Source organism: Nycticebus coucang, chromosome 21 (genome assembly GCF_027406575.1).
Source record: "Nycticebus coucang isolate mNycCou1 chromosome 21, mNycCou1.pri, whole genome shotgun sequence".
Classification (NCBI taxonomy): Eukaryota; Metazoa; Chordata; class Mammalia; order Primates; family Lorisidae; genus Nycticebus; species Nycticebus coucang.
Window position 1 is genome coordinate 35308494 of NC_069800.1, and position 20292 is coordinate 35328785.

At 43.9% G+C, this 20292-nt stretch overlaps 1 protein-coding gene across 3 annotated transcripts in view; it reads left to right on the forward strand.

The window, feature by feature from the left end:
• The window catches only part of DNAAF9 (dynein axonemal assembly factor 9), a 171709-nt gene that overhangs the window by 127414 nt on the left and 24003 nt on the right, over positions 1-20292 (forward strand). For all 3 annotated transcript variants that reach the window (XM_053573869.1, XM_053573870.1, XM_053573871.1), the window contains exons 23-29: positions 1434-1522; positions 1941-2042; positions 2743-2860; positions 5647-5735; positions 7035-7193; positions 14515-14640; positions 19742-19779. In XM_053573869.1, coding sequence (XP_053429844.1) covers positions 1434-1522; positions 1941-2042; positions 2743-2860; positions 5647-5735; positions 7035-7193; positions 14515-14640; positions 19742-19779 — 721 coding nt within the window. The remainder of the gene's footprint in view (positions 1-1433; positions 1523-1940; positions 2043-2742; positions 2861-5646; positions 5736-7034; positions 7194-14514; positions 14641-19741; positions 19780-20292) is intronic.

Sequence of the window (20292 nt, forward strand, 5' to 3'; positions counted from 1 at the left end):
AAAAAAAAAGAAAAGAAACTGAACAAAAGGCTTTTTTCTTTTTTGAGACAGAGCCTCAAGCTATCACCCTGGGTAGAGTGCTGTGATATCACAGCTCACAGCAACCTCCAATTCCTGGGCTCAAGCGATTTTCCTGCCTCCACCTCCCAAGTAGCTGGGACTACAGGCGCCCAACCATAACGCCCCGTTATTTTTCGGTTGCAGCCATCATTGCTGTTTGGCGGGCCCAGGCTGGATTCGAACCTGCCAGCTCAGGTGTATGTGGCTGGTGCCTTAGCCACGTGAGCCACAGGCGCCAAGCCACAAAAGGCTTTTTAACCTTTAAGAAAAATCTGCTTTGGGCGGCGCCTGTGGCTCAGTTGGTAAGGCACCGGCCCCATATACCGAGGGTGACAGGTTCAAACCCGGCTCCGGCTGAACTGCAACCAAAAAATAGCTGGGCGTTGTGGCGGGCGCCTGTAGTCCCAGCTACTCGGGAGGCTGAGGCAAGAGAATCGCTTAAGCTCAGGAGTTGGAGGTTGCTGTGAGCTGTGTGAGGCCATGGCACTCTACCGAGGGCCATAAAGTGAGACTCTGTCTCTACAAAAAAAAAAAAAAAGAAAAGAAAAATCTGCTTTGTTCTTTTTAAATCTTAATTAGTTTTATTTCCCCTTTAGTTACTTTATTAAATTGTTGGGTTCTACCTACTGGAGTAGAGTTCTTTGCCCCACCTGTTTTCTCTGTCCCTGTGGGTCACAGTCCCTGTCCTTGTGAATGGTGGTGCCTGGCAAGCTGTACATTATAGATGCTCAGCACGGGTTTACAAGAGAAGGAGCTTACCAAGAATTAATTATAAAACCCACTTAGAGACCAAGCGATAGCCCAAGTTAAACTTAGGGCCAGCCTCAGGACTGGTGGGAATTCTTGAAAAGGTGTGATTGATGCAGTTTGTGAGGTGACACTGTCCCTCCCTATGACAGATTCTGAGAACATGGAAGAGAGAAGAAACTGACTGTAGCTGCATAGTGTCTCCCCTGGACTGCCTCCTAGGCCTTCTTACCTCCTTGTGTTTTTCTCTCTGATCTGGAAAATAGAGACAGCCCTTTGAATTCCCTGTAGCCACCCCCTGGTCTCCAGGCAGGAGTTATTTGAACTACTCCTGTCTGTCTGCCCCATCACCAGGGAACCGGAACAGTGTCACCCGACACCTTCCTTCATACTTCCTGAGCTCTGAAGGGTCAGAATCCCCTGAGGAGAGGAACCCAGAAAGACATTTTAAAAAACACAGAACAGAATTGCTTCAGGCCTCTATTTTTGAAGCAAACTTGTTTGTTATAGTGGTTTTTCTCTGCACTGACAGTCTTAACTTTTCAACAACCATCAAATCCCCATGTGGGTTCCATATCCTGTTGTTGGGTTTAAAGTGTTCTTTGCTCAAATTCTGTTTTGTTTAGGTCTTCTCCCCCTGGCAACAGCAGGATAACTCAGGGCTCTCTTTAAAAGTGATCCAGGAAGATGGATTATCTGTAGAACAAAAGAAATTGTAAGTGGCTGCCTTCAGTGTTTGTGCTTGCTTCCCTAAGCTTGTGGGTGTGTTGTCTCTGCAGGATGCCTAGTGTTATGTAACACAGGGGTCCTGGCTTCTGAAAGGGCCGGCACAGTCATTTCAGTGCTGCCAACTTAGAGGTAGCTGGTGCCCTTGGGGAAAGAAAAAGCAAGAGAGATAAAATCCACCAAGAATCAAAAATCCATAGTTTGTCAAGGGGTCTTAGGCCCTCCTGCCTGTGTGGCATACTAGCCATCATGGATTCATGCATGATTTCTTTAAGTCACAGAGATGTTTGTCTTAGAAGAGCTGACTCTGTCACTGGACTGTGCCTTGAAAACATCAGAATGAGTTGTGTGAAGTGTGTGTGCTGCAGGGAGAGGGAATTCTAATCTATAAGCTTTTGATATCTTAGACACTCCAGTGCACAGAAGCTCTTCAGTGCCCTGAGCCATCCTGCTGGGGAGAAGTGGAGTTCTCTGAAGCTGCTCTCAGCCAAACTCCCAGAGCTGGACTGGTGAGCTCTGGTTTCTCTCTTTTTCTTTTTTTCTTTTTTGGATGCAGAGTCTCTGTTGCTCTGGGTAGAGTGCATCATCGTGGCTCACCACAACCTCAAACTCTTGGGCTCAAGCAATCCTTCTGCCTCAGCCTCCTTGGTTTTTTGTTAATGTTCTGACTTTTCAGACATACTTCCTGAGTTCCTCCTTCCTTCTTTTCTTTCTTGATTTTTTCTTTTTCTGTCTTTCTTTATTTCTTTGACAGAGTCTAACTCTGTTGTCCAGGATAGAGTACCATGGTATCAGCCTAGCTCACCAGCAGCCTCAAACTTACAGGCTCAAATGATCCTCTTCTTTCAGTCTCCCAAATAGCTGAGATTACAGGCACCTGTCACGATACCTATTTTTTCTATTTTTATTAGTGTTGGGGTCTTGTGTTTGCTCAGGCTGGTCTCGACCTCCTGAGCTCCAAGGATCTGCCCATCTTGGCCTCTCAGAGTGCTAGGGTTGCAGGCATGAGACACCAGACCTGGCCCCCTTTTTCTTTATAGGTTCTTAGAGATCATTGTAAAAGGTAGTGGTGACATTCGTATGCAGTTTTATTCTCCAGAGAAAAAATCTCTAAGGTGTATTTTTCAGCAATTAAGAGTTCAGTGTGATTTGGCACATTCAGGCAAGGTTGGTAATGTAATATAATAGCACTGTCTTTGTTTTTTTTAGGTTTCTCCAGCATTTTGCCATCAGCAGCATTAGTCGGGATCCTGTGATGCGGACCCATCTTCCTATCCTATTGCAGCCAGCTGAAATCAGCCCTACTCACAGAGTAGAAAATGATAAGGTACAAGAGCTCACCAAATGTGCTGGGAATCCATGGGAAGATAATCCTGTGAGCCTGCCTTTGGATCTTTTGTGTCAGTTAACAAAGGGTTCAGGTGGAGTCCCTTTTATAAGACTTTCCGCTTCCTTGAATACTAATGTAGTGACACATAACCCTCTCTATGCAGTGATTGTGTCAGGTGTCTACATTAACCCTGGCCATGCCCCATGGCAGCAATAATATCCTGGCAGCCAGCCTTGCCCTTCCCTTGCCTCTTGAGGTCTTTTAAACTCTTGCTCAGTGCTTTCTTCCTGTCAGCTCTTCCTGGTTGTAACAAGGACTTACCTGCCAGTGGTTGGCACACTCAATAAGGAGAAGGGCATCCGTGTTATTAGGTCCTTGCTGGAAACACCAGGGTAAGGTGATACTTTATAAACATTGTCTTCCCCAGAGTAGATTTTAATCCACTCCTGCCTTAGGCTTCCCTCCACTTGATCTGCTCCCACCGTTTCTTTGGAGCCATGTCTATTTCTATACAAATCTAAAACTCAGCTGCAAAAGGAAATAAAAGCTGGAAGCAATTAGAAGCATAATTTTTTCCCCTTTGTTGAGAGTATAAAAAGCCAGAAGATGCCTGCCTGCTTATTATATTTTATTTAAAAGGTGTTCTGTGACTGGCCTTAAAGTAAGAATGTGTCTGGCTGTATGCAGGTGTGCTGTGATTTGAGGGGCTAAGACCTGGGTACTAAGGAATTAGCTGAATGGGGAGAGCTGGATGGGAGGAATTGACAAAATATTAATTATGTGGAGTACTGACAAAGGAGGCAGAAGAGGATACAGAGTAGAGGCCCTAGTCAGAGGGGATCAGGAGAGCCTCTGCGTCCCACAAAAGAAGAGGAATCCACAGCCATCTTCTCTCTGCCGATGTAGTCAGCTCAGGTGGTGAGTGCCTCCAGGCTGAGTTTGAACATAAGTTATCCAGAACTGGGCCTTGGTGAATCTTGTGTACTGTGAAATAAAACACATGGCAGCCCTTGCCATGTATGCCATTCACATAGACCTTCTTTAGTGACTGCGTAGTTCCTCCCCTTTCCTGCATGACCCTGACCCCTTTTTCAGTGAATCTTTTAAGTTACTTTGGAGTATCTACCTGAACAGGGATCTGTTTTTGTGCTATTATGTAATAAGGTTAGGACAGTCTGGCCAGGCTTTTCTTCTACTCCTCAAGAGTCAGAAGTGTTTCCCATGCCCAGTGAGTTTTGACTTAGCCCAGGCAGTGTAGCTTGGAGAGCACAGGCAGCCAGGCAGAAACATCCCTGACATTTTCTTCCTGGACCTCCTATCTGCCCAGTATTTTCTAAGAAGTGTTTCCTGTTAAGTCGCAAATATCCCCAATGTCTATTTTACAAAGCCATTGGTCTCTGGTAGGCCTTTTAATGCATTGTATTTTTTTAACTTAAATCATAGCTGTGTACATCAATGCAATCATGGGGTACAATATGCTGATTTTATATACAATTTGAAATATTTCCATCAAACTGGTTAACATAGCCTTCACAGCATTTTCTTAGTTACTGGGTTAAGACATTTATATTCTACATTTAGTACATTTCACATGTACCCTTGTAAGATGCACTGTAGGTATGGTCCCACTGATTATCCTTCCTCTACCCCTCCTCCCCTCTCCCCTCCCCTTCCCCATTTTTGTTGGGCTATAATTGGGTTATAGGTTTCATATGAAAGCTATAAATTTGTTTCATAGTAGGGCTGAGTACATTGGATACTTTTTCTTCCATTCTTGAGATACTTTGCTAAGAAGAATATGTTCCAGCTCCATCCATGTAAACATGAGAGAGGTAAAGTCTCCATCTTTCTTTAAGGCTGCATAATACTCCATTGTGTACATATACCACAATTTATTAATCCATTCATGGATCGATGGGCACTTGGGCTTTTTCCATGACTTAGCAATTATGAATTGGGCTGCAATAAACATTCTGGTACAAATATCTTTGTTATAATGTGATTTTTGGTCTTCTGGATATATACTTAGTAGAGGAATTGTAGGATCGAATGGCAGGTCTATTTTTAGATCTGTAAGTGTTCTCCAAACATCTTTCCAAAAGGAACGTATTAGTTTGCATTCCTACCAGCAGTGTAGAAGTGTTCCCTTTTCTCCACATCCACACCAACATCGCTGGTTTTGGGATTTTGTGATGTGGCCTTATCTTACTTTACTGGAGTTAGATTATATCTCAATGCATTGTATTCTAACTGATCTATTCACAACCTGCTGTATAGAAATTTCAGTAGTAACACTACATTTCCTATGGTGTTTGCTGTGTACCTGGTACCATTCTGAATACTTTTTTTTTTTGTAGAGACAGAGTCTCACTTTATGGCCCTCGGTAGAGTGCCGTGGCCTCACACAGCTCACAGCAACCTCCAACTCCTGGGCTTAAGCGATTCTCTTGCCTCAGCCTCCCAAGTAGCTGGGACTACAGGCACCTGCCACAATGCCCGGCTATTTTTTGGTTGCAGTTTGGCCGGGGCCGGGTTTGAACCCGTCACCCATGGTATATGGGGCCGGCGCCTTACCGACTGAGCCACAGGCGCCGCCCCTATTCTGAATACTTTTGATATGTTAAGTTAATCCTTTTCCTGCACCCTACAAGGCCTATTGGCCTGAGTCACAGAGCTAGTGAGTAGTGGTGCTGAAGTTCAAACCCACAGAGCTTGGCTCCCAAACTTCTTACACAATGCAATACAATTGAATTGCAAACCCATGTGACTTTTCTTTCTTGTAGGTAATTATCAGCATTGTAACTGGTCTCCCAGGCTGTCACGCTAGTGAACTCTGTGCTTTTCTGGTCACTCTACATAAAGAATATGGCAGGTTAGTATGGCTGTTGCCTTTGCTTTGGCAAAAGGGATTCTATGCCTGGTCCTGCCAGGGCACTGGGTAACCTTAGACATGTACTGGCCTTTGGTGTGACTGCTGTTAGCATGGTTGTTATTCATCTCTTTAGCATACCACATTGCTCCCTTTCAGCATGCCTGGCACTATTCTAGGCGTGAAGGAATACATCCATGAACAAAACAGATAAGAAAATCTCCCTCAAGGAGATTACAGTCTAGTTTGGGAAAACAAGCAATTAACCAGATAAGGAAAACAGTCTATTAGCTAGTGAAAAGTGCTATAGAGAAAATAAAGCAGAAAAAGATACAGGAAGTACAAGGCTGAGAGTGGGATTGCAGTTTTAAATTGGATGGTCAGAGAAGACCTCACCGAGAAGGTGACATTTGAGCCAAACATGAAAAAAATAAGGGAATAAGCCATGTGGACGTCTGAGGGAAGAGCACTGTGGTAGCAGAAAGAGCAAGTGCAAAGGCCTGGGCAGCTCCTGGTAAGCCTTGAAAGTCAGGGCCATGATGGTTTTAAGAATTTGAGAGCTGGTGGATATAGTTACCCACATGTGGTTTCCCAGGACCATAAGGAAACTGCATAAGATCAGGTACAGCTTTGACTAGTTGGCTCAGGTGAAACTGGGGAAATCATTCATTTGTCACTTCCCCTTGGCTGTCAGATTTACTAAACAACCCTGCTGACTGAATCAGGTATTTAATATCTAATCCGTCTACCCCCAAAGTAGGGCCTCTTGCAGGAGGCCATAAAGGAATTGAGAAGACTGAAATTGCCCACAGGGTTTAGGGTGGGGGGTAAGAAGGCAAGTTTTAGAGAGATGCTAGGCAACTATTGGACCTCGTTTATTAAGTACTAAAGGTTAAACAGTTTCTCGGGTCTAGTGCTTTTGTTCTATAAACATTCTAAGTTCTTTACACTGCCTGTTTCTTACTCTTAGCAAGAATATTACTGAGCTCAAATTGAAATCATTTTTTTGCATGGTTCTCTAAGAAATGTCTGCCTCTCACCTCCAAAGGCTTGGTCATATACTAACCTAATCATTTTCCCCATGGGAAGGAGTTTTCTGTTAAAAGACCCAGTGATAATGGTTTCAGGATACTGAGCCCAGTCCAGCCAGTATCCTCTGCTTCTGTGGTGCCAGGATTTCTTTCTCCTGCATGAATTCCCTAGGCAGAATGTCTCTGGGGGAACTGATCACTTTTGAATCATGGGCTATGGGGCCAGGCCATCAGGTGGCCCCTAGCCTGAGATTACGTTTGATGTTTCCAGGTGGATGGTGTACCGCCAAATCATGGACAGCTCCGAATGTTTTCATGCTGCCCACTTCCAGAGATACCTTTCCAGTGCCCTGGAGGCCCAACAGAACCGTTCCGCCCGCCAGTCAGCCTACATACGCAAGAAAACCAGACTGCTGGTGGTATTACAGGGGTGAGCGTGGAAAGTCTTCTGGGACAGCTGACTTGGGGTGGAGACCTTGTTATTCCTCTCACCTCATGTGTAATAAACCTGGGGCATAGAACAATTCTATACATGGATGAGCAGAGTCTGTACAGCAGAGAGGCCTTAACCAAGCAAGAACCCTGTTGCCATGCTATAGCCATGCTATAGCAAGAGTAACTATTATCTCTTGCATACAAGTCATAAGTTTGCCTTCAACATCATAAGATCCCTTAAAGGTTGGGAATTAGGGAATCTGAGCAAGGTTCTTTTGATAGTTATTATAATGAAAGTGGTCCCTAAGCCTCTTCCTTTGCTGTTATAGATAAGGGAGCTTCATACATTTCAGTCCTCCCCCTACACTCTGCAGTCTCTAGCCCTACATGCCTCAGATGGCTGGTTCAGGAGGGTTTCCTGCAACCCTCAGTAAGGAGTATGAATAGTGGAATTGGGTAAGGAGCTCCCCCTTTATGACTGTGTGCAGAACTGGGATAGTAGGTTGACCAGCTCATGAAGTCCTCAAGTAAGCAGGATTATCATAGGTGTGTAACATGGGAGGGCAGGTTTGACGGGGTATGTTCTACTACTGATCTGAGGGACCCTTGCTGATAGGAGCTTCCCTTAACCTAGTCTGAGGCCCTCCAGGGAGGAGCTCCCCTACCAGGCTCATCACCACCTCAGGCCAGAGGGAAATATGCTGAATCTGGAAGACAGAGGCTTCGCTTTTCCCTAGTGTCATTATGGTTGGTAATAAGCTTTTGGCAGTTCTCACAAAATGCTTTGTGCTATGCTACATTTTTTTGTGTTCATGGTAGTTAATGTTTGCAATTGGCTAGCTGTTTATAGTAGAGAATGGGTCCCAATCCAAAGATCTATTTGGTCTCCCAGCTGTGATGATGGGAATCGGAGAGAAGCTGGGACAATGGTCCTCAGGGAGGAGGTGAGTGGGACTGTGCATCCTGTCAGGCCATTACTCTCCTCTATACCTTTTCTTACATCCTGCTTCCGGCTTCCCTTTTGTCAACTCTTTCATCCTGCTTGTGAGCTAAGGTTGAGGAAGAGTCTGGGCTTGAAGCACCTGTTTTGTTTTTTTTTCTGGTTTCCCACCTCTTCTACTGGTCAAAGGGATGAGCTGTCTCAGTTCCTTTACCTCCTATTACGCAGGTTGTTGGTGAAGGGAAATCCGAAAGGTTTCTCAAATTGAGAATTTTATTCCTTGAGTGTGGCTATTTTCTTTTTTTGACTTTTTTTTTTTTTTTTTCAGTTTTTGGCCAGGGCTGGGTTTGAACTCGCCACCTCTGGCATATGGAGCCAGCGCCTGACTCCTTTGAGCCACAGGTGCTGCCCCGAGTGTGGCTATTTTCATATGTAGCATTCTTTGGGGAAGTCTGTGATATAAGCAGAGGTTTCTTTAGCCCCTAGAGTGTCCCGATGCCATTCAGTTTAGGACAATACCAGGGCAGTGGTATTGAACTTTGATGTCAAGTGAGCTATTAGTTATGTTTTAAAAATTAATGTTTCTCAGCAGCCCTGTTTGAGAAAAAAATTGAATTATGTATTTTTAAATAACCAAGTTTTACAAATGGAGAACAGATTAATGGTTTCCAGGGGTTAGGGATGGGACTTAGGGGCAGAAAGTGGAGGGTGTAGTTATAAAAGGCAATAAAGGTATCTTTGTGGTGTTGGTCTTGACTATAGTAGTGGAAAGAGGATCTTGTCCAAGTGACAAAATTATAGAATTTACGCTGGGCATTGTGGCTTATGCCTATAATCCTAGCATTCTGGGAAGCCTAGACATTAGGTGGGAAGCCCAGGCAGTAGGATCTCTTGAGTTTAGGAGACCAGCCTGAGCAAGAGCAAGACCATGTCTCCAACAAAAACAGAAAAAATTATCGAGCTTGGTGACATGCACCTGTAGTCCCAGCTACACAGTGGACTGAGGCACTGTGTAACTGGGACTATAGGTGCATGTTACTCAGTGTTTGAGTCCAGGAGTTTGAGGTTGCCATGAGCTGTGATGATGCCATTGCATTCTAGCCAGGGTGAAAGTATGAAACTCTTTTCTCAAAAGTAAAAAAAAAAATTAGAACTTAATACACACAGACACACATACACGTACACATGCATAAATAAGAAAAACTGAGGGAATCTAAATTTTGAAAAATAAATTTTAAGGAATTTGGGGGGATAGATTGATTAATTTATTGAGATAGGGCCTTGTTTTGTCACCCAGGCTGAATTACAAGGGCATCATCACAACTCACTACAGCCACAAACTCCTAGGCGCAAGTGATCTTCCTGCCTCAGCCTCTTATTTATTTATTTTTTGCAGCTTTTGGCCGGGGCCAAGTTTGAACCCACCACCTCTGGCATATGGGGCCCGCGGGCTACTTCTTTGAGCCACAGGCACCGCCCTTTATTTATTTATTTATCTACATTTGAGACAGACTCTCACTTTGTTGCCCAGGCTAGAGTGCTGTGGTGTTAGCCTAGGTCATAGCAACCTCACACTCCTGGGTTCAAGCAATCCTCCTGCCTCAGTTTCTCAAGTAGCTGGGACTACAGGTACATGCCACAGTGCCTGGCTAAATTTTCTATTTTTCGTAGCAATGGAGTCTTGCTCTTGCTCAGGCTGGTCTTGAACTCCTGAGCTCAAGCAGTCCTCTAGTGTTGGCCTCCCAGAGTGCTGACAACACAGGCATAAGCCACTATCCCGGCCATGCCTCAGCATGAGTAGCTGGAACTACAGGTACACATCATTATGCCTACCTAATTTTTCTTACTTCTTCATAGAGATGGGTGTCACTATGTTGCCCACCAATGTTGGTCTTCGCCTCCTGGCCTCAAGTAGTCCTCCTTCCTTGACCTCCCAAAGTACTAGGATTATAGGTGTGAGCTACCACATCCAGCCCCACTGTATTTATTTATACTCTGGAATGTTATAAAATCATTCTTTAAGGCTGGGTACAGTGGCTTATGCCTGTAATCCTAGCACTCTAGGAGTCTGAGGAGAGTGGATTGTTTGAGCTCAGGAGTTTGAGGCCAGCCTGAGCAACAGTGAGACCCTGTCTCTAAAAGTAGTAGCTGGGCGTTGTGGCATGTGCCTGTAGTCCCAGCTACTTGGAAGGCTGAGGCAAGAGGATCATTTGAGCCTAACAGTTTGAGGTTGCTATAAGCTGTGACACCAGGGCACTCTACCAAGTGTGACAAAGTGAGACTCTTGTCTCCATAAATAAATAAATAAAATAGAATAAAATGAAATCATTCTTTAAAATTATCTACATTAAAAACAAAATTCTCTCTTAAAACAGAAATTGAATTGATACAAAACATGACTTCTCTGGGCCATGTGCATTGGTGTACACCTGTAATCTCAGCATTCTGGGAGGCCAAGGTGGGTGGATCACTTGAGCTCACAAGTTCAAGACCAACTGGAACAAAAGTGAGATCCTGTCTCTAAAAAGTAGCTGGACGTTGTGGTGGGCACCTGTAGTCCTGGCTACTTGGGAGACTGAGGCAAGAGGATCGCTTGAGCCCAAGAATTAAAGGTTGCTGTGAGCTATGATGTTATGGCACTCTACTGGGGACAAGAAAGTGAGACTATCTCAAAAAAAAAAAAAAAAAGACTACTCAAATTCTAGACTTAAAAAAAAAAAAAAATCTAGGCTTAAATCGCAAACAAAACTGCGCCCAAAGGAAACCTGAATAGATATCTGTTGTTTCAGAGGAAAGAAGGTTAAGGTCCTCCTGGGATTTTGTTTGTTTTTTTATTTTTAATAAAGAGAATACTGACAAGCATACACAAAGAGCCAATTTTTTGCCTTCATCATGCAATTGGGTTAGTTTAGCCAAAGTGGTCTGGTACAAGCTGTCAACTTGAACATGGTTTTTCCTTCTGCAGTGAGGCTGCCTTCTGACTGCAGGCTCTGCCTAGAATGGTTGTATGGCACAGCATGGGGATGGAAGAAGGTTCTAGCAGGGATTCCCTGAATAAATAGAGTGAATGGGCAAGGGCCTCCTGTCTTAGGGTGATGCCCAGAAGGATAGACCTCACCAAAGAACCTGGGGCCAGTTTTTCACTATAACCTTTTTCTTTGAAATCCATAATGGAATGATCTGAAAACCTGGGAACTCCCCAGCTACCTTCTCTAAGAAAAATACTACTAAAATGGCTAGAATCCTCAAGATTTCCTTATAAATCTTTTTCAGTCATTCTTTTCTACCCTAAGAAATGCATTCCTACTGCTTATACTGAACTTGGAAAATAAAAAGCCTCCAGTTATTTTTTGTTTGTTTTGTTTTTGAGACAAGAGTCTTACTCTATTGCCCTCGGTAGAGTGCTGAGGTGTCACAGCTCACAGCAACCTCCAGCTCTTGGGCTAGGCGATTCTCTTGCCTCAGCCTCCTGAGTAGCTGGGACTACTGCACCTGCCACGACGCCCGGCTATTTTTTTGTTGCTGTTTGGCCGGGGGTGGGTTCAAACCAGCCACCTCGGTATATGGGGCCCATGCCCTACTCACTGAGCCACAAGCGCTGCCCCACCTCCAGTTATTTTTAACAGAGGGAAAAGCTAATGCTGAGGAGCAAGGCTGGGACACTTAACTATGAGAGTTAACTCTGTTAACAGGATCACAGAGAGATTTAGGGCAGCATGCAGGCATCAGACTTGTTCACCAAGTGTGCTGCTGTAAGGGCCTGGCACTGTGCACATGTGTGGGACTCTTCCTGGCATCCAGGTACTGGAGTGGAAGGAATTCCATGTGGCCATACATACACATGCCCAGGCTTGGGAGGACACCTTGGAGAAGAGGTTCCAGTGAGCAAAGGGCTTGCTCTGAAAGTGCTCTGGCTGCCAGGCCCTCCCAGGGGACTCTAGAACGCAGTCCGCCTGTTCTGTTTTGAGTATTGGTGGCCCGTCTAGACTAAGGGCCACACCTAGGGTAAAGGGGTAATACTGTAGTCAGAGATATAGCGAAGCGGCTTTTTACAGATGCATTATTTATAGGAAACTCAAGAATGGTTCAGACAGGCTATAGCTTTCCACACCACCTGCTGAGGGCCCAGGCTAGACCCAGGCCTATCTAGTTTCAAAAAACTTTTTTTGTTTTTGAGACTGAGTCTGTCTATATCACCCTGGATGGAGTGCTGTAGCATCATCATAGCTCATGACAACCTCAAATTCTTGGGCTCAAGTAATCCTCTCCCTTAGCCTCCCAAGTAGCTGGAACTACAGGATGCCTGGCTCATTTTTCTATTTTTAGTAGAAACAGGGTTTTGCTCTTGCTTGGGGTGGTCTCAAACTTCTGAGCTCAAGCAATCCATCTGCCTTGGACTTCCAGAGTGCTAGGATTATAGATGTGAGCCACCACGCCCAGCCACCAAAGCCCATCTGATTATCCAGGCCCATTAGGTTTGCCTTTCCTCCATTAGGCCCATTAGGTTTGCCTTTCCTTTTGGTGACAGGCTGGGTCACTTAGGAGAGAGTTCTCTTACAGGATAAAGATGGTAGGTTCCCTTTTAGAGTAGCCAGGCTGAAGATCTGGTTCATTCATCTACCCTGCACCAGATATTCAGCAGCCACCCTACATTCTTACGGAGATAGGCAATAAACAAATAAATAAGAAAATATAAAAATAAAATAAAAATAAAAATAAAAAAAGAAAATATAGGATATGTAGTTACTGATAGATGCTTTGGGGAAAAAATGGAGGGAAGACGATAGGAGTGCCAAGAGTGAGAGTCACTGTATCACATAGGGTGCATAAAGTCACAGAAAGCCTCTCATAAAATGTCACTTCAGCAGAGACCTGGAAGGAAGTGAGGGAATGAGCCATGCAGTTATCGGAGCAAAAGAACATTCCTAGCAGAGGGGACAGAGAGTACAGAGGTAAAAGTATGCCTGGCATGTTCAAGGAAGAGCCAGGAAGCCAAAGTGGCTGGATTAGGACAAGGGAAGGGCTAGTAAGAGATGAAATTCTTCCCTGCTTTGTGGGGGGTTGGATCATAGAGGACTGCTTGGGCCATTGTAGGGGCTTTGGCTTTTAGGCAGAACTAGATAGAAGCTACTGGGTAGGGGCTTTTAGCAGAGGAGCGGCATGACCTGACTCTGGGTTTAGCATATCCCTCCAGCTTCTGTGTTGAAAACAGATTGGAGGGAGACAAGGACTGAAGCAGGGGAAGGCTGTTGGAGAGATGGAAGCAATTTGGACCCACTTGGACCTTGGAGATGTGAATAGTGACCTCTTCTAGTTACATTTTGAAGACTGAGGGGAAAAAATGGAGTGAAGAAATCTCCAGACAAATCTTTGGGTGAAGCCTCTGAAAGAGTAACATATCCTCTGCTAAGAAAAACAGGGCCTTAGGTTGAAGGAGCAGGCATAGAGGAATTGGATCATGTCCATTCTAGCTTCTAAGGGAAGATACAAAATTGATTCTGGAAGTCAGGAGTTTGGAGGGGGCTCCAGGCGGAAGATATGCATGTGAGCTATATTTGACGTGTTTCTGCTGACTTGTACAGTTCCTGAGGATCCCTTTCTCTCTTGCCTGCATGTTCTGTGAGGTAGGGAGGAGAAGAAAGAGCTATTAAAGCTCTTTAGATACGCCGAGTCCCAGGTACTCTGGAGGCTGAGGTAAGAGAATTGCCTAAGCCCAAGAGCTGGAGGTTGCTGTGAGCTGTGACACCACAGTACTCTACCGAGGGTGACAAAGTGAAACTCTGTCTATAAAAAAAAAAAAAAAGGCAAATAGACAGAGCCAGGCATACTACTGTAGTCCTAGCTATTTATTCACTTGAGCCTGGGAGTTTGAGGCTGCAACGTGCTATGATCATGCCAGTGAATAGCCAATGCATTCCAACCAGGGCAACTTAGCAAACCCTATATCTAAAAAAATTATATAAAAAATTTTTATACAGGTGATTGCACTAATGTACACAGCTATGATTTAACAATAAAAAAATAAAAGAAAAAAAAATTTTAGTCATGGCAGAAGCTCCTAATTTAATTAAAAAGCAGGTCTTAAGATACCATGTCCCACCCTCAGAGCACCAGGGACACCTACAGGCTTCCTTTTACCCTCAAAAGCAGGGTTGCTTTTCTACTTACTCTCACACGGTTGAGGACTAATAGAACACAGGAATGCAGAAACCCTTTGTGGATTCCAGGGGCTCTAAATCACAAACTGGGGAGACACCAAGGAACCAGATGACGGCCTCCTCCTTTTGTTGTTCCTTTCACTGTGCTCACACAGAGCATTATCATCTTTGCAGTGCCAATCAATAAGCTAATCATTCCCTATTTCTCTCCCTGCCAGCTACACAGATATTATTGATGTTGTCCAGGCCCTGCAGACCCACCCAGACTCAAATGTTAAGTCATCCTTTATTCTTGGCGCCATCACAGCATGCGTGGATCCCCTGAGCTGCTACATGGAACACAGGTAGATACTTAGGGCCACCTCTAATCCATAGCATGGGGGTATTTAAGTATACCAAAAGTAATTTTTGTCCACCTACTAGAAGGAAACACATCTTTATATGTGTTTGTCTTTTGGAATGCATCACTTATCTTATATATAGTAATTGCTCAATTTTTTGGGGGGGTTCTTTTTGTCTTTTTTTTTTTTTTTAAGACAGTCTCAAGCTGTCATACTCTACAGTGTCATAGCTCACAGCAACCTTAAATTCTTGGGCTCAAACAATCTTCTTGTCTTGGTTTTTCTATTTTTAGTAGAGACAGGGTTCAGTTATTTTTTGATTAGTGCAAGGTACTCTGAAGACTACAGAATATAGACTTTGCTTTTGTGAGAGCAGGAACCATTTCTGTTTAATACTTAGTAAGTGCTCATGAGATACCTGTTGAATAAATGAGTAGTCCAGCATGTATGTACGAGGTGTTGTGAAAAAATAATTCAAATAAATAAGATAATGAAGGGTGGCACCTGTGACTCAGTGAGTAGGGCAACGGCCCTATATACCAAGGGTGCTGGGTTCAAAACCAGCCGCGGCTGAACTGCAACCAAAAAATAGCTGGGCGTTTGTGGCAAGTGCCTGTAGTCCCAGCTGCTCGGGAGGCTGAGGCAGGAGAATTGCGGAAGCCCAAGAGCTAGATGTTGCTGTGAGTCCTGTGACATCATGGCACTCTACCGAAGGCGGTAAAGTGAGACTCTGTCTCTACAAAAAAAAAAAATATATATATAAATAATGAAAAGACTGAAGATAAGCATATAATCTATTTAAATATAGAAATAAGGCTAAAATTGGGTAAATATGGTTGTGGAATATTGAAAATGTAAGTTATAAGCCAGGCTTGGTGGCTCATGCCTATAATCCTAGCACTTGGGAGGCTGAGGTGGGTAGATTGCCTGAGCTCACAGGTTCGAGATCAATTTGAGCCAGAGAAGACCTCGTCTCTCTAAAAAAAGAAAAAATAGCCGTGCATTGTGATAGGCACCTGTAGTCCCAGCTATTCAGGAGGCTGAGGCAAGAGAATCGCTTGAGCCCAAGAGTTTGAGGTTTCTGTAAGCTATGATTCCATAGCACTCTACTGAGGATGACAAAGTAAGACTCTGTCTCAAAAAAAAAAAAAAAAAAGTAAGTTGCAAAATCAGTGATAAGTAATAGAAAGCATAAGTATGCTAATTTCCTCATTTTTTTCTATTGGGAGATAAAAATTATTTAGGTCAATAAATCAAAGTTACTGAAGTGATCATTTTTTAGATATTAATGAGGAATTTCCAAATTTACTTCTGAATTCCTTCTAGTAAGTAATTTACTATAGTGATTTACTAATGTTTTCTTCTAAAACTAATGATTAGCCCATGGTACTCATACAGTAAAATGAGAATAATGGAGAAACTATGATTAGAACTAGCAAGTTATTAAATAAAGATAAACCCATTCCATTAAAAAGCATTAAGTGACTAGAGTTAAGCATTTTAAAAAGCAGAGAAATCCTTACCAGGCCAATTTTGATGTATTAAAAATATAACCACAGAGAAAGCAGCTCCTCCCATCAATTGAATGGATTTGAATTGAGTGGAGTGGAATTCAATTCAATTGAACTGAAGAGTTGAATCTATTTTTTACCTTTGAATTGAGGATTGGCCATGGGCTTGCTTGGGGCAGTGGGACAGTAACCTTACAAGAAATAAGCAGAACCTTAAAAAACACTTGAGACTTGCCCCTTCTTGGTTCTGGGAGCTGAGACCACTGTCTGAATGAACCCAGATGAGTCTGCTGGAGGAGAAGAGACCATGCAGGAGACCCAGTGGTCCTTTTCCTGCCCTCTGAGGCCCCTTTGGGCCTGTGAGTGAGACCATCTTAGACAATTAACCCCAGCTGACCTGTCCCAGGCCAAAATAACTGCCTGGCCAGCCCTTGGAATCATAAGAAATAGGGTGGCACCTGTGGTTCAAAGGAGTAAGGTGCCGGCCCTCTGTACCAGAGGTGGCGAGTTCAAACCCAGACCCAGCCAAAAAACTGCAAAAAAAAAAAAAAAAAAAAGAATCATAAGAAATAATAGATTGTCATTATTTTAAGCCACATTTTTCTAGTGATTTATTATACATCACCAGTGTGGAAAACTAAGTACATTCATACACTGCTGATAGGAATAAAATGATGTGTAATCATCTTTGAAGACAAATTTGGGGCATTCCATTGCTAGAATTTTATCATACAGTTACATTTTTTCAAATGTGCAAAAATATATTTATGTTTGCTTCAGGAGTAATTCTTAATTTCAAACCATAAAACCTACTCCAGTATGTTTAAATTGAAAACAATTTCTTAAAGGATATTAGACAGCTTTCAAAGCCTTCAAGTGGGCCAGAGAGGCTGTATTGGCTAGGCAGCTTATAAGCTGCCCAGAGTGCTGCCCTGGTAACAGGGTATCTCCACTACCTCCTTCACCAGAAAATGGAGTCTATTCACCATACAGTTCCTCATTCACCTGTCATACTGCCACAGGAAACTTGGTGAAACTTAGGTCACGTGTGTACCAAATATAGTACAAAGGAAGGCTACAAAAGCAATTTTCTCCCCTGCATAAACGCAAATAGGCTTCCTAACCAAGCCTGAAAAGGTATTTAGCAGGTACTGGGCAGTCTGAAACACGTCAGATGTGTTCTGCAATACTCTCATCCAAACAATGCTGTGTATTAATATATCAGAGAACTAGAAATAATCCAAATATATATTTTAATGTAGCAATGTAGAAAAATGTCCACAGTATTTTGCGAATGGAAAAACACTTTTTTTTTGGAGACAGAGTCTCACCTTGTCGCCTTCAGTGGAGTACGGTGTCGTCACAGCTCACAGCAACCTCCATTTCTTGGGCTTAGGTGATTCTTTTGCCTCAGCTTCTCGAGTAGCTGGGACTACAGGCGCCCACCACAACGCCCAGCTATTTTTTGTTGCAGTTTGGCTGGGGCCGGGTTCAAACCTGCCACCCTCAGTATATGGGGCCAGCGCCCTACCCACTGAACCACAGGTGCCACCCAGAAAAACAAATTTCAGAACAATACTTTTTTTTTTTTTTTGTAGAGACAGAGTCTCACTTTATTTCCCTCGGTAGAGTACCTTGGCATCACATGGCTCACAGCAACCTCCAACTCCTGGGCTTAGGTGACTCTCTTGCCTCAGCCTCCTGAGTAGCTGGGACCACAAGCGCCCACCACAACACCCAGCTATTTTTTTGTTGCAATTTGGCCAGGACGGGTTTGAACACACCACACTTGGTATGTGGGACCGGCGCCCTACCCACTGAGCCACAGGCGCCGCCCTACTTTTTTTTTTTTTTTTTTTGAGACAGAGTCTCACTGTGTCGTACTCAATAGAGTGCCGTGGCATGAGAGCTCATAGCAACCTCAAACTTCTGTGCTTAAGCGATTCTCTTGCCTTAGCCTCCCAAGTAGCTGGGACTACAGGTGCCTGCCACAACACCCGGCTTTTTTTTGTTCTTGTAGTTGTCATTGTTGTTTAGCAGGTCCAAGCTGGATTTGAACCTGCCAGCCCCCATGTATGTGGTCAGCGCTTTAACCACTGAGCTACAGGCACCGAGCCACAATACTTTTTTTTTTTTTTTTTTTTTGTAGAGACAGAGTTTCACTTTATGGCCCTCGGTAGAGTGCCATGGCATCACGCAGCTCACAGCAACCTCCAACTCCTGGGCTTAAGCGATTCTTTTGCCTCAGCCTCCCGAGTATGTGGGACTACAGGCGCCTGCCACAACACCCAGCAGTTTTGGTTGCAGTTCAGCCGGGGCCGGATTTGAACCCACCACCCTCGGTATATGGGGCCAGCGCCTTACCGACTGAGCCACAGGCGCCGCCCACAATACTTTTTTTTTTAATATTTGTATTTATTTAAGAAATAGCTAGGGGTGGTGCCTGTGGCTCAGTGAGTAGGGCCCCGGCCCCATATGCCGAGGGTGGCGGGTTCAAACCCAGCCCCAGCCAAACTGCAACAAAAAAAAATAGCCGGGTGTTGTGGCGGGCGCCTGTAGTCCCAGCTGCTCGGGAGGCTGAGGCAAGAGAATCGTGGAAGCCCAAGAGTTAGAGGTTGCTGTGAGCCGTGTGACGCCACGGCACTCTACCCGAGGGCGGTACAATGAGACTCTGTCTCTACAAAAAAAAAAAAAAAAAAGAAATAGCTAGAAGGATATACCAAAATGTTAATAGTGATCCATTCTGGGAAATGACCATTACCTCTCAAGGCAAACGTTGAATAACGAGAAGACCATTTGATTATTTGTACTATATATATGTATTGCTTTTTTTAAATGTAGCAGCTTTATTGAAATATCATTTACGTATCATAACTCACTTAACTCTGCCAGAGACCTTCAGCACCATGGTAAAGTTAGGTGAGTTTAATTTTTCTTGTTTTCTCAGAAGATATCTACTTTACTTAAAAATGTATCTCTCAAAAAAGACCAGCTCTTGAGCTGGGAGTGGTGGCTCACACCTGTAATCCCAGCATTTGGGAGGCCAAGGTGGTTTGATTGCCTAAGCTTTACAGGTTCAAGACCAGCTTGAGCCAGAGTAAGAACTTGTCTCTAAAAATAGCCAGGCGTTGTGGCGGGCACCTGTAGTCCCAACTACTTGGGAGGCTGAAGCAAGAGAATCGCTTAAGCCCAGGAGTTTGAGGTTGCTGTGAGACATGACACCACAGCACTCTACCAAGAATGACAAAATGAGACTCTGTCTCAAAAAAAAAAAAAAAAAAAAAAAAAAGACCAGCTCTTTCTTCATCTCTAAAGAGCTAGCCCTGTCTGCAATGTCCACCTTTCAACATTCTACCTAGAACAGGCCGTGTAGGCACTTCTGTGGGGCTCCTGGAATGGGGAACTCTGACACCAAGCTGTAAAACCTCACGGAATAACTGTGGCTGTCCTTAATGCTCAATGCTGCCTGCCACTTGCCTCTTTGAGTAAGTCACCTTGCTTTTCAGTGATACTCACATTTCTATGGTAAATAATCAATGACAGGTCTGAGATGAATGATTTTTAAATATTTCTCTCTTTTTTTTTCCTCCTAGATTTCTTTTCCCTAAATGTCTTGACCAGTGTTCGCAAGGTAAGCAAAATGCCGAACAGCTTATATCTTTTCAAATTCAGTAGAATGCTGCAACAGACATATTCCTACTTACCATTCTGAAATCTAGAGCAAAATTGGTCCAGGAAAAACTTTGGCATCTTTATTATTTTACTTTACTTTTTTTAGAGACAGAGTCTTACTTGGTCACTCAGACTGGAGTTCATTATCAGAGCTAACTGCAGCCTCCAACTCCCTGGGCTCAAGCAGTCCTCCTGCCTCAGCCTCCTAGCTGCTTAGGCACTAATTTTACATTGTTTTTTAGACAAGCTCTGGTTGTCCTCCCACTTTAGCCTCCCAAAGTACTGGGATTATAGGCATGAGTCACCATATGTAGCCACATCTTTGCTTTTTTTTTTTTTTTTTTGTAGAGACAGAGTCTCACTGTACCGCCCTCGGGTAGAGTGCCGTGGCGTCACACGGCTCACAGCAACCTCTAACTCCTGGGCTTCCGCGATTCTCTTGCCTCAGCCTCCCTAGTAGCTGGGACTACAG